At 36.1% G+C, this 15,303-nt stretch overlaps 1 protein-coding gene across 4 annotated transcripts in view; it reads right to left on the minus strand.

The window, feature by feature from the left end:
• The window catches only part of dpp6b (dipeptidyl-peptidase 6b), a 151,350-nt gene that overhangs the window by 27,931 nt on the left and 108,116 nt on the right, over positions 1–15,303 (minus strand). For all 4 annotated transcript variants that reach the window (XM_081375422.1, XM_081375423.1, XM_081375425.1 and 1 more), the window contains 6 exons: positions 12,154–12,268; positions 8,408–8,506; positions 2,178–2,290; positions 2,009–2,083; positions 1,786–1,838; positions 1,229–1,310 (listed from right to left, as the gene is read on the minus strand). In XM_081375422.1, coding sequence (XP_081231548.1) covers positions 1,229–1,310; positions 1,786–1,838; positions 2,009–2,083; positions 2,178–2,290; positions 8,408–8,506; positions 12,154–12,268 — 537 coding nt within the window. The remainder of the gene's footprint in view (positions 1–1,228; positions 1,311–1,785; positions 1,839–2,008; positions 2,084–2,177; positions 2,291–8,407; positions 8,507–12,153; positions 12,269–15,303) is intronic.

Consider the following 15,303-nt stretch of genomic DNA (forward strand, 5'->3'; position numbering starts at 1 on the left):
TACCTGTGTAATTTTGAGTTTATTCCAATTAAAAGTTACTGCTTGCAAATAGATCCAGCTCCTCTATTTTCCGTCTTCATTTGCTACCCCTGCTTGACACTTTTCGTGATTAATATCACATATTTAAGCAGTAAATCTGCATATTGACTGTCTGATGATATTCTTAAATTTTTGTACAGTAGATATAAAAATCTACACACCCCTGTTAAAACAGGGTGTGAAAAATATCAGAAAAATCTTACAAGAACAGTTGAGATTTACTTGGAGTTCATCAGTGTCACTTCAGGTAAAGACAGACTATTTCACACGAGCTTGATGATTAGGTCACTGTGAACAGCCACATTCTCAATTACAAAAGGGTGTGCACACTTATGCAGTTAAGTTTTAGGGTACGTTTACACAACAATATGCTTAAAACTGAGAAGTTCTTCCTTTGAGTTTTCTGCATACATTAACAAAACAATCCCCACTAAACGACTAAAATGCCGTATTCTGCTGCCAGGCCATTAGATGGCGATGAGACACTATAGACTGAATACGTAATACGCATGTGCGTGACGTCATTAGGCTTGCTCGACTTGAACCGGCGCTGCACAGACCGATCGGTTTATGACATCAAAGTACCGCGAGAGCGATTCGAAAGCATAAGGAGCCGTCTGCTCTCTAATCGCTCTCACGGTACTTTGATGTCATAAACCGATCGTGTAGCGCCGGATCAAGTCGAACAAGCCTAATGTCTTCAGAGATTCATGTTTTTGTTGTTTACATGGAGGCCTTTTTCAAAAACTTGCACTTTTTCAAAGTTTGCGTTTTCAGGCACCCAAAACGCTGTTGTTGTGTAAATGAATGGCCAAAACGCATACTAAGTTTTACGGTTTTAGTTCAAAATTTGCATCTTTTTTTCTCTGAAATGTGCCATTTTGGTTTTTAGAGCCATTGCATAGTTTGTAAAAAATGAAACAAATAAATCATTAGAACTTTTGCACCATTAATTATCACAACTGCATCACAAAAACCAGTTGTTTTAACAGGGGTGTGTAGACTTCTTATATCCACTGTACAACCTGTTCCACGTTCCATAAAATCATAATCTGATTAAAGATATAATGAACAACAAGCTATATTGGTAGGCTACTGAATATTAAACCAACCTCTTAGTTTTGTGATATTTCATTATTACTTTGAGGTTTTTTTTTTGATGACACAAGTGTGTTTGTGATTCTCTTACCAGTTGCTGTCCTTTGGGACCCCATCCGGCATACTGCAGTGCGGTAGGCTGCACCTCATTAGGGGTCAGTTCCACTTTCTCTCTGTCAAAAAACAAACCATTCTCAAAACAAGAATAGCATTACTGCATGTGTGTTTGTTACTTTCCATTCATATTGTGATGCGACATCAGAGAAAGCCAAATGTGTATCTCATATCTGCTGGAATGACAGAGAGACTGTGAAAGTGTTTGTGTGTGTCTCATACTGAATGAGAAAGATGTGCGTGTAGTGTACATGTTTAACCTATTTGAAGCCTCATGAGACATGAATCATTTAGATCGGGGAGACCAACCCTGAGGAAAAATTATATTTGCACAGACACAGCCAGCTCTGGGGAAATGACACCATATCTTAGGAAACACACTAGGTGGCAGTGCTACCCACAATTCAGTTCTCTACAATGGCACTATCCTATCAAGCTCAGTGAGCTGAACCCTCATGACATTAGAGTTAGTGACAGTAGAAGCTAAAACCAGTGAGAATGTTGAAAGGATTCGGTCATAACAACCAGACTTACGGAGAATCAAGGCTGCAGATGATGTAATGGGCCATGAAGGAATACTGATAAAGCTGTGGAACAAAGAGAGCAGACGAGATGTCCTTTAGAAGCGCACACTGTGTCATCTCTTACAAAAAGATGTGATGCAACAGATATGAGACCTTAGTAACAAAAGACAAGAGAATTTGAGAAACAAACAGCTAGATACTTCACATTATAAATCAGAATATACAGCAATTACCGGCACAATATTGTAGGGCAACAGCACATATTTTAGATCAGGAGACACTTGGTATTCGGTTGGTTTGTAGGATCCCTGAAACAAAAGGCTCTACGGTTACTTTTCTTTACAAGTACAAAACATCTACAGAGCTGTTTTATATTTTGCTGTTAATCAAAGCGGTAAGAACCTGGCTGTGGAAACTGTCAAACATCTTTTTCTCCAATAAAGTCTCGATGGTATTTGTCAGCACGTTGTACTTCAACAGATCTCCCGTAAGGTTACGGTACAGTATTTCTGTGTCTATGAAGAGGAAGAAAAAAAACATTATCCTTGATGTACATAATATCCTATTAATGTACAGTCAGCCGGTCATATCACAAAATTAACCTCGAAAGAGTGATATGCGTGTTTTAGCAGTATGAATGGGTTTCTCTTGGGATAATATCCAGCTGGATGTACATGATTACAGTTTAACTGCCATTTAGATTGTATATATTGTTACGTGCCAGGCCTTTTAGTCTAGGGGTAATAGCCATAGCAGTAACACATTTTGGAGAGAAAGAGCACAGGAACTTCTTGCCTCCAGCCCCAGTAACACACATCCAGAACAAATGGGTGTTTATGGCATCAAAAGAAAAATATAAAGGGAAACATAAGCTTTAGGAGGGAGCAAAGGCCAACACAGCAAACAAAAAGGTGTCTAAGTTTTAACCATAACTTACATACACAAAACAAAAAGAAAATAAATAACAAATGAACTTCCCTATCTCCCTGACTACACATAACCAGGAAAAAAGCAGTTTCAAACAAAAATGGCACCCATGCACCTCCCTACAAGTTTCCTTAAAAGAAAATCTTAAATTCTGAACAAAGGAGTAAATCTTCAACTAAATTCACAATTGCACCAATAATTAGCATTTGGGATGGGCGTATCATTATGAAGTAATGACATCGAGTATTGAAAGTATCGTATTTTGTTTATTTGACAAGAAATTTAATGCGTACAGTATGCATTGAATTGGATGAATAACCTATGTTAGTAAATAATTGTGTAGTAGAACTATTTCCCTGCTCATCTAAACACAAATGCTACAAGTCAGAACCAATCAATCACAGAGTGTTCACACACTGCCGACAATGCATTCAAACAGGGCTGCGTTTCCCAAAAGTATCATGAGAAACCATTGATGCTTTTGGGAAACGCACAGGACAAAGCTTTACAGAAGACAGAAAAATACTGTTCTATTCTGTAACTAATTTTAATATAAATCATACACTGTCAGAATAGAAAGGTTGCATTTTATGGGTGCAACAGCCTGTCTCTGGCAGTCCCTTATGAAAATGAACATTACAGTGACCATAATCTAATTAAGCCTATACTATTTTATAGATTTCCATGGTTACCATTACAAGTAAACATTTTAAACATGTGTAAACGAAAATATAATCTTTCCAATTAAGGTGTTTTGAATGTTAAAATGCCTTTTGTTAAGTGGGTATCATTACCCATTTTACTCTTAGTAACTCAATTTAAGAATTTCTTTTAATTTAAAAGTTAAGTTAAGAGGTATCAAATCAGTATTGGCTTGGAAAAGTTTCAGTATCATATCACCCATCCCTAATTAGCACATGTCAGTAACAGAACACAATAAAGTTCTCTGGAGTAGGAGAACAGCAGTCTGTGTGCTGAACAGTGCTGGCCTAATATGCTGGCGTTCTCCTGGCTACAGCCAATCAGTGGAGCCGAGGTGATTGAGCAGCAAATCAGCAACAGGTGAACCCAATCACCTCCATGAGATTGGTAGAAGTAGACATTGGGGAAAAAGAAAACAAACACACCACAACACATAGATAATCACAAATAAAATACGTCTCAGGAGGACGTAACAATATACATACACTGCCCTTCAAAAGTGTGGGATCGGTACGATTTTTGGTTTTTAAAAGAAGTCTCTTATGCTCACCAAGGCTTACACACACACACACACACACACACACACACACACACACACACACACACACACAAAAAACAGTAATATTGAGAAATATTATTACAATTTAAAATATTTGAATGTTTTCTTGTCTTTTTGAATGCATTTTAAAATGCAATTTATTCCTGTGAAGCATTAGCATCATTACTCCAGTGTCACATGATCCTTCAGAAATCATTCTAATATGAGGATTTGCTGCTCAAGAAACATTTATTATTATTATCAATGCTGAAAACAGTTATGTAAAAAAAGAAAAAACTTCAAAAGAACAGCATTTATCTGAAATAGAAAGCTTTTGTAACATTATACACTACCATTTAAAAGTTTGGGGTCAGTAAGATTTTTTTTTTTTTTGGGGGGGGGGGGGGGAGAGGAGTGAAAGAAATCAATAGCAAGGATGCATTAAATTGCTCAAAAGTTATAGTAAATACATTTCAAATAAATATAACTTTATTATTATTATTTATTTATTTATTCATCAAAGAATCATTCATGAAATTCTATTAATGAACAGAATTTACACAACTGTTTTGAAAATTTTGTTTGAAAATATTAATGAATGTTTTTTTTATCATCAAATCAACATATTAGAATGATTTCTGAAGGATCATGTGACACTGAAGTCTGGAGTAATGATGCTGAAAATACAGCTTTGCATTACAGGAATAAATGACATTTTAAAATATATTTTAAATTGTCATAATATGTAACAATATTACTTTTTTTTTTTTTTTTTGGTTTGTTTTTGTGTATTTTTAATCTTACCGATCCCGAATTTTTTGAACGTCTGTGTGTGTGTGTGTGTGTGTGTGTGTGTGTGTGTGTGTGTGTGTGTGTGTGTATGTGTATATGTGTGTATATGATTTGATTACCATTTTGAACTTTCTATTCATCAACAAATATTTAAAAAAAATGTTTATAAAATATTAAGCAGCACAGCTGTTCTAAACTGTAAGGGATAATGTAGCCTACATCCAGCTGGTGGTTCTCTCAAAATAACCCCCAACAGGGTGATGAGGTCTTGATCAGTCTAAAGGGGGAGAGAACAATTACTAATTTAATTACTATAAATCACAATTTTGAGAGAACCACCGGCTGGATGTACATTATCCCGCTTATAACACGGCTACTTGCCACATAAGTAAATAATTAGACACAAAATATTGAAATATTTTATTAGGTCTTTAAACGCAAAGCTTCTGTGGAGAGAGCCATTGCAACACAATGTTCAAACTAAACGGACATTTAAGAGATACGGTATGCAGTCCTTAATATCACTTATTACACAGCATTTCGGCACATAAATAATTATGGGGATAAGATATATTGATTTCAGAAAACTGTTTTAAAATCGCACCTGTTTGTATCTCATAATCCAACAGTGTACAAAACAATAGTCACAAAATGGGTAAAGTATAGGGTAAAGATTTATAGACAATGACTTAATTCTGATGAAAATGGACAACCACTTTTACTGTTGTATAATGGGTATAAAATGGCTTGGGTTAATTTTTATAATGCATATAAATGTATTCATTCATTTATTTTGAATAGCCTTTAAAACCTTTTTACAGCTCATTTTAAAGCATTGGTTTTAAAAGTTCCTATTTTGTTATAAGGCAACTGTGTTCTTTTATTCAGGCTGTAAATGTTATACCTAACCCGGTAAACAAGTCTGCTACGGACCTGAATGCAGATAGCGCCTGCCTTGATAAATAATACAGACGAGTGATCGCTTTTAAAAAGGCTTGACGTGGAGTTGTGGAGCATGTCAGAGGGAGAATAATAGGCCTTTTTCTCCAAGGTAAACACAGCCTTAAATCAACAAATGGGTTTTCAGGAGCAGAATAACAAAAAATAAAAAAATAATATATGAATCAAAATGCAGATAAAAACATCTTTTGCATGGTTTACAAGGCACCTGGGCTGCACCGTTTTAACATAAACAAGGACAAACAAAGGACACCCCCATTCTCCACCCTCCCCAAAATAGGTTCAAATCTCACAGAAAAATTATACAAGTGGCTAAAATAAGGTACCAACAAAAACCTAAGAATTAGAAACATAAACCAGAACAATCTCAGTGAGTAATATCTACGGTGATACTGTGCAAAAACAATAGCAAGCATACATAAATGCCGGCGGATGGAAACAACAACAGCTACAGTGAGTTGTTCAAAATCTTTTTAGTAAACTCTGTGTACGCAAATAATGTTCTCAATGCTCGAGTTCATGTGTACAGCCCCATGTGATACTCCGAGCAAAGTTTCATGTCGTGTCGAGCCTTCTTAGTGTTTTAAAAATAGCGATTTTTGATTCTATCATAGAAGTGCCCCAAGCACTCCTATTCAAAAGGCAATTTGACTGAAAATGTTTGGTCAAGCTTAAAAGTGCCATTTCCATTCTAATTATGCTTTTAAATGAAAGTTTGCCTTGGGTAGATTAACAAAAAGACCCTAGGCTGCATTTTGGCGAGAGTTACCCTTTAAATAGGTCATGCTAATATGACACTGGACAGTGTATTTGTACATGGAATAATACAATAACAAAAACAGAAGACATGCTAATGTGGATCAATGTGCCAAAGATTCACAGTCATGCTACTGAATTACAATGAGAAAGATCCCATTTTTGAGAGTTTGGGGAACAAGTGGAGTCCTCGGGAAGGGGGTTTGCCAGTTTTGAGAGGTCATGCCAACCTCTGCTCTCATGGTTAATTGACCCATCTGTTGTACTGTCTTCAAAAGCCAACTTTTATAACAATCTGTCCTTTTGGAAATATATAAATGATATGCACTTGTTAGTGCTTTCTTAATTCTTACTAAGCTTTGGTGTAGAATCAGTTTTCACTCAGAAATTGTTATAAAAACACAAGAAGTAGAGAAACTGTAATAGTATTTTCTTGTAAAAAAGCACTACTGTACAATACTCTTTGTTTGTTAACACTTTATTTTGATGGTCCACTTTAGATTTTTTTCTAATTGTAAGCAACCATGCAAATACGTACATGTAAACTAGCAGCCATTAGATTGAGTAGACTGTAGTTGACATGTAGTTATGGAAGCTTGTTTCCGCCACTGAATAATAAATAAATAATAATAATTGCGACTTTTTATCTCACAATTGCGAGTTTACATTTCGCAATTCTGACTTTATTTCTCAGAATTGTGATATAAAGTCAAAATTGCGTTAAATAAAGTCAGAATTGCGTGAAATAAAGTCGCAATTGCGTGTTATAAAGTCAGAATTGCGAGATATAAAGTCAGAATTGCATGTTATAAAGTCAGAATTCTGACTTTTTTTTCCGCAATTGCAACTTTATATCACGCAATTCTGACTTTATAACACATAATTGCGAGTTTATATCTCAGAATTGCGACTTTATTTCTCAGAATTGCGACTTTATATCTCTCAATTGCGACTTTATATCTCGCAATTGCGACTTTATTTCTCAGAATTGCGACTTTATTTCTCACAATTCTGACTTCATATCTCACAATTCTGAGAAAAAAAGTCACAATTCTGACTTGATATATCGTATTGTGAAAAAAAAAGTCAGAATTGTGAGATAAAAAGTCGCAATTATTATTATTTATTTATTATTCAGTGGCGGAAACAAGGTTCCATATGTAGTTGCAAAGTTACTTAAAGTTAGAATTTCTAAAGTTGACCACCAAGTCCAAGCCTTTGTTTTATTTACAACTTAAAAAAAAAATGTTTTATGGGGTACAGAGATCTACTGTGTAAAAAGTATATATTTCAAAAACAAGTTACACTGTAGCTATAGTGGTAACTGGCAGCTAGTTTTTACTGGTCCAAGGTTGTATACCAGCTAAAAACTACTTCATCAAATATAAAGATTGTCTACCTGGTCAAAACAGGTACCCATCAAGATATCCCATTGAGCAAACAATTGATACCAGCATGTATCATCTAATGATCATAAAAAAACTGTTTGAAACAGCTAAAAAGCCATGCACCAACTTGGACCAGCTGGAAAAGCCTGCTATATCCAGAATTTTTAGCAGGTTTGCTGTACAATCTACAGCAATGAAAAGTAATACATAGCCCTATCCAAGTTTTACAGTCAATAAAAGGCAATAAAGTGACACAGAGTCTGCAGTCATTTGTTTTAAGTGTTTGGTGAAAACCCAGAGCCTCTAAACCAACTTAAAAAAAATCAAGACTGAACAAAGGAAGAAAAGAATATGCAATGCTGGGTAAGAATATATCTCCACACCTGTCCATATTAAATGGGGATTTTCATCTGAGGTACCACAGAGATTGCATTCGATCAGTATGAAGCTTTAGATGCAGATCCTGATGCAATTTCTCTCTGTTGTTATAAGATGATGAAAAAAGTGACTGCATCCACCCACAGCTCTAGCAGCCGGACGAGAGGGAGTAAAACTCAACTGCCACTCACCGCTAAGCCATGTTGCCTTAGGGTCGTGTGCCTGGAGCTTTCCATTGAAGATATCCTCAATCGTGACTTTCTTTTTGGAGCCCAGACTGCCATCATCACCTGTGAGCAGAAGATTTGGACAATGTTACAAGAGAAGACTAGAAAAGGAAAGTTTGTCAAGACAAACTGCTGGACAAAGTTTAAAATGGCACAAATTCTTGAAAGGTTATAGTTTGAAGGTTACACGGGCTTTATTCAAACAGACAGCTATTCTATTCCATGTTTTTTTTTTTTTTTTTTAAAGCACTTCTAATTATATTTAATGTGCCATTGTATTAAACTTCAAATCATTGAAGTATATATTTAAAAAAAACTGTACTTGCAGATATAATATTAATGAAGTAAAATGTGATTTAAGTGTATTTAGAGTATACTTTCAGGATGGTTTCTGAACACACATAGGTACACTTTTAAAAAGAGCTTTGTAGTAATGTTTTTAATGTTGTTTATATGTTTATGTGGTGTTTTTAATATGCTTTAAGACAAACCATGTGCAAATTCATAAGTAAACACCATTGCTGAGTATTTTCTTTTTAAAACTTTGACAACTTAAAAACTTAAAACAACATTGTTTGAAATTGTGTAACATTAGCAACATATTAAGCTGTCTGATAACATAGTCAAGCAAAAGGCTAATCATATTAGTTACCGTTATGTGTCCGACGTTGTGAAGAGCGATACCATAGTGCAGTGTTTACCTCAGTAAGTTAGCCGAGTGAATCTGTGAGCTGGCATGAGTGAGTGGAGGCGGGGCTAATTAGCATATTCATGGTTACGCGTATATTAAATGAAGGAAGGGTGTAGAGTTACATTCAAACTATTCTAAGGCATGAAGAATTTTTTTTATAGGAATTTTTTTTTAAATACGTAATTTTGGTGATAAAAGATGAGTTTTAAGGGATAAAATTATTTAATGTCTATTTAAACTATAATCCATTTTCATTTAATTGGAATTATCAAACAAATAAGTGTCTGAAAACATTACATTCAGCACTCAAGTATGTTCTTAAAGGGGACATATCATGAAAATCTGACTTCAGTGCATTCTCATTCTAGGGCGTCATATACTGACGATTTTGACATTTCGTCTACATCCAACGCACATGGCACCCTTTAGCGTCAATATGAGACGCACAGAGCTTTGTTCGGTTATGGGTAGGTTTAGGTCTGGTGTAGAATTAGGGTTAGACCGCTAGGAGGCGCCTTCTGGCCCATATCTATCTGCGTCTCATATTGACGCTAAAGGGTGCCATGTGCGTTCGATGTAGACGAAATGTCAAAAGCGTCAGTATATGATGCCTTGGGATGAGAACGGGCTGGACTTATCCATGTTTGGGTGCTATAATAATCCCCGGTGCATCTACCAACCCAGAAAACGTGAAAAGTGACAAGCCAGTAACTTTGTTTTGGTAAGCCTTTCTCTGCAAGCCTGTCAAAAAATAAGCCATCAGACTTCGCTCCCCTTCTGACGTAGGAAAGGGATCTTATTATAATATTACCGCCCCTTAATCTGCACGTTTACAGCCACGGTGGCGACAATTGGTTTTCGCAAGCGACAACAGTGTAACAGTTCTAACGCAATGGCAAAAGTTCGAGCAAAGCATGCAAACTGTTCTGTCTTTGCTGCACAGATGAGCACAGAATACTATTTGACCAAAAATGTCACAGCTGTCTTATAAAGCCCTCAGGGAACAGTGTCAACTTGTATAAAAGTTAAACACGACGGTACATGCAAGTTGATGAGATGAATCAATGTAACTCCACAACAACTACATGCATGTATCCACTAACCATTCAGGTGCGTCTAAAAGTTGCAAACTTCCTGAGTCTCTCTGTAAGGCTGCACTCCGCTACTGGTTATTTCTGAGATTTTGGATGAGTGAGATTATTGGCTTGTTTTGTTATTGCTGGAATCTCTGAAGCTCGTGTAAAGGATCGGCCCTCTTCTGAATGGGGCGGATCAGCAGCTCATTTGCATTAAAAGGGACACACAAACGGTGCGTTTTTGCTCACACCCAAAAAGGGGGAAATTTGACGAGCTATATTGATCTGGGGGTATTTTTGAGCTGAAATTTTACAGACACATTCAGGGGACACCATAGATTTAAATTACATCTTGTGAAAGGGGCATAATATGTCACCTTTAAGTATATTATGTCTGTAATAAGTACTCTTTTTAAAAGTAAAGTGAACTTTTTCACAAGGGAACATATCTTCATAGATGGATAGATTTTATGTTCAAACTTCAAAAATTTGAAAGTAACTCTGGAATTTGTATTATAAACCGTCTCAGTCAGGTCCCGCAAGACCACGAAAAAAAACAAACATTTTCAATGTATGCATAGCTCCCACTATATTGTCTGGCTTCTTGTCCCGTGAGATCTGGCTTCAGGAAACAACTCCCTCGCTAGTCTGCAGGTCCACGACCAATTACTACAGCTGACGCGACGTGGAGGGCGAGACTGGAGATCCCTAGTGTGTCTCATTCTATTTGGAGCTCTATTGATCTGCACACATTGATCTAATCAGACAGAGTTTTTTTTTCCCTCACTCACATTGCTTGTCTCCCTACCTAATAAGTATCTATTCAGAAGGAGTTTAACACTTTGCAACTGAACTCAAGGAGTACAAGCAAGAAAGACATACAGATTACAGCTTTGAAATTTGCTTTAGTTTTTATGGGCCTGTTTTGGATATTTTTCTGCAAGCACCACTGGATCGCCTTCACCCTCAATTAGGAGAGTTACTGTAAAAATGAGCTCACTCATTTCTTGAGGCTACTCCCAATTTAGGCTCTCCGACAGTTGATACGTGTTTGCATACATCCTCTGTCACTGGTGTTTGAAAAAAAAAAAAAACTTAACTGAACTCTGGGGAAAAACGATGGCCCACTTTCCTTTTGATGAAATACAGTCATAATTATACATGCTATACTAATTACCCTGGAAAATCATCATAATTGATCCTCCAACTTTGAGGAATATTTTGGCTGCAGCAGCTGCTTGGCATCTCTGTCTCTCATGCTTTAACAACACAGTTTTTCACTGGTACTAAGAAAACCAATACTAGATAAACAATACCAGAAGTTCAAGTTAAATTATTCAAATCCAGTCACCCTAAGGAAAATGATTGCTCATGGGTTGCTCTTTCATAGCTTTGGAGACTTCTCAGTTAAGTTTATCTTTAGTTAAGCATCAGCTTTCTCTTCTCAAACCCTAAAAGCAGCGTTTCCCAACTTTTTTTTACTCCCAACACTCCAAAGGCCCCAAAGATATTTCTGGTACTGTAATGACAAGTTACTCATTTGTAAACTTTTTATTTTTATTTACAGAAAACAGGAGTAATATTATGTGATGTTTTGCCCAATTCTTCATGACTAAAATTACAGTTTAAAAATGTATGCTCAATAAGATTTTAGCGTAACTTACATTATAGTCACATTATTGATTGAAGGGATAGCTTTGGTCTAAACTAGTACACAAAACGGATTACTAAAAGAAAATATGAAATTGCACAAACCTACACATATTTACTAGCATAATGAGCATTTTACCAATAGAGTTTATAATATGAGAGGAATATAAAGATCTAATAAATGCAGTTTTATGTATAGAAATACTCAGGTCAGGAGTGTCAACACATCTACATTTTGGTTACATATTAGACTTGTAATGTTGTATTAAGTGTTGCATTATTACATCTCTTACTTGGTGTGAGTAGAATGACGGAGGTGACGATCAGAGAGCAGATGACCAGGATGACCAGCAGGGCGATGGCGATTCCTTTCCAGTTCCTCTGGGGAGGGCTACTCCCAACCAGCTCCTGAAAACACAAGCACAGCCATTTAATGGCAAAGCAACTGAATTTTCATTGTTAGAATTCTCTTGAAAATAAAGGTTCTTTATTTGCATCTATAAGCCAGGTCACACTGCACCGACAGACGCTGACCAACGTCGACAATTACAAGATTACAGTACATCACATCACAGACATACCACGACACGATAAACACCGATTCAACATGTTCAATTGAAGAAAACGAAGAGCCGACCAATGGCAACAGACGGTGACGGGTAACACACTGATCCGACAAAACTCAAAGTGTCTGTTGCCTCCTGTCGCCATATGTTGGTATATACAGTGTGAATCGGGCTCAAGGTTCCATTAGGAACCTTTAAAGTCCAACTGAAATCAAAATTGACCCTATTTACTTTGTTAGCGCATATTATTAGTCTTGTGATGAAAAATTAATCCGTGCAAGTTAATACACAGAAGAAAATTGTTTGCCGTTGTAATCTTTAATCAAAGTCTGAAAAGTTACTTCCAGTCTGGAATGGCGTTCCTTCTCTGATGATGTAGGTTTGACGGCTTGGGTTGGGAAACGCTTAACCACTCCCCTCAAACCGTTAGTCTGCTATGAGTGAGGGAGGAGAGGAGGAGCGCTAGAGTAAAACCCTGCCCTCTGTTCAATATTCCTTTTCACAGTGAAATACGCCACAACACTGGAGAAAAGTCGTTTGCAACTTCTGGTTCACGCGGACTTTAACATCCATGGAACCTTTCCATTGCACAAAAGGTTCTTTATAGAGGAAAGAGGTTCTTCAGATTATTAAAATGTTTTTTACACTAAGAAAAAAAAGTTATTTTAGTAACTGTTCACTGAAAGGTTCTTTGAGGAATTCAAAAACGTTCTTCTTATGGCATCTCTGTGAAAACCCCATTTTGGAACCTGTAGCACTGTCTGCAAAAGACCTGACAACTATCCCATCCAAAGTCCCTTAGACCATCACAAATCAACAAGGGAATTTCCTTAATTAATATATTAATTTAAAAACAATAATTATTTGTAATACATAAAAATACATCTGATACAAATACATATTTACTTCACCATTTTTTACTTTTCTTTTAAATAATGACAATATGTATGTGATACAGGCTCATACAACTTAAAGGGGTGGTTGATTATGATTTAAATTTTTTACTTTAGTTAGTGTGTAATGTTGCTGTTTGAGCATAAACAACATCTGCAAAGTTACAATGCTCAAAGTTCAAAGCAAAGGTAGATATATTCTTTTAAAGAAATCGCTTTTTAAGGACTTCATCAAACGGCTGGTTGGGACTACATGACATTCCTCCCGGGTTAGTGACATTACTAACCCTAAAATTAACATAAACCCCGCCCCCGGAACACGATTTATAGATTATCAATGACTAGAAGATGACTACACATCAGCTACATAAATTCATCAACTAACCATACAGAAATGTCCTGTTGCTTCTACATGTTGTCACTTCTTCTTGAGGCTCTCCATCATTGTCTGACTCTGGTTTGAACATTTTCAGTGCATGTCTGTGTGAGGTAAAATGACACAAGCTCTTGAAGCTCCGCCCTCTGTGCCAGGAGCAGCAGCTCATTTGCATTTAAAGAAACAGACACAAAACGGTACGTTTTTGCTCACCCTCAAAAAGTGACAATTTTAACATGCTATATAAAAATATCTGTGGGGTATTTTGAGCTAAAACTTCACATACACACTCTGGGGACATCAACGACTTATTTTACATCTTGTGAAAAGGGCATTATACCACCCCTTTAATTAAAGCAATTTAGATATGTTGATGAGCCAAAACATTATGACCAATCACAGGTGAAGAGAATATTGTTGATCATCTCCTAACAAGGCCACATATTAGGGGCTGAGTAGATTAGATAGTAAGCAAACAATCAGTTCTCATGATCAACGTGTTGGATGCAGGAGAAATGGGCAGGAATAAAGATCTGAGAGACTTTGACAAGGGCCAAATTGTTATGGCAAGGTATCTCTGAAATGGCAAGGCTTGAGGGTTTCTCCCAGTTAGCAGTGGTGCGAATTTACCAACAGTGTCCGAGGAGGGACAAACCACAAACCAGTGACAGGGTGTTGGGTGTCTAAATTAGCTACATTATAAAATTAGAATTTTCACTTAACATAAAACAAAAAACATTTTGTCAGTCAATGTTTCATTTAGTTTACTAGAACACCTAGAATACCTTAATGTTTATTGCTGTCTTTCTAAAATATGCATCATATTTTCTGACATGTGCTAAAAAATAAACACCAGAAGAAATAATAAAACCTAAAATCTTGTAGTATAAGCTAGTATGTTTTCTGCACATCAACACTATTCAAAATACCATTTTACTTTTTTATTTCTATGGATTTTTTTTCTTTTTTTTTCGCTTTTAGACAAAAAGAGGTTTAAACCTGAAAACCATGACTTTTTGATTAGACCAATATAAAAATTGCACAAACGGTTGTTTGTTTCACATCTTTCAGTGTGGTAAAAATCACTGTAACACACCATAACCACACCTTATTCCTTTACTGTGCCTATGCACGAATTCGTGTGTAAATAAATCATGATTCATCAGTAACTTTTGTACTAAAATTTATTCTAAATTTACAACAACAACAAAAATAAAAATAAAAAGAAGTAGGAACCCCCGAAAGCATACATACACAAAAAATAGATACGGGTGGTTTTATAAATGTGAAATAATTAAAGGAAATTATTATTGAATGAGACCCACTGATTGTCTTGCTTTAATGTCTGAGAGTGGGTTTGTAAATTATGCCTTTGGCTTATTTCAAAAACAAGAAAACTTTAACACACAGCAGTTTGCTTTAATTACAATACGCAATACCACCATTTCATCTGATCCCAATGAAGTAAAAAATATGATGCGCTCAAACGCCTCTCTATCTAGTGCTCAATTAAAGCAGCCCATTGCTATGGGAACATTTGCAAAACTACTGAAACAGCACCTCTATTGAAATGCCATTACAGCAGTGATGATAATAATGCAGATGCAT

Source organism: Scardinius erythrophthalmus (assembly GCF_964197995.2).
Source record: "Scardinius erythrophthalmus genome assembly, chromosome: 9".
Classification (NCBI taxonomy): domain Eukaryota; kingdom Metazoa; phylum Chordata; class Actinopteri; order Cypriniformes; family Leuciscidae; genus Scardinius; species Scardinius erythrophthalmus.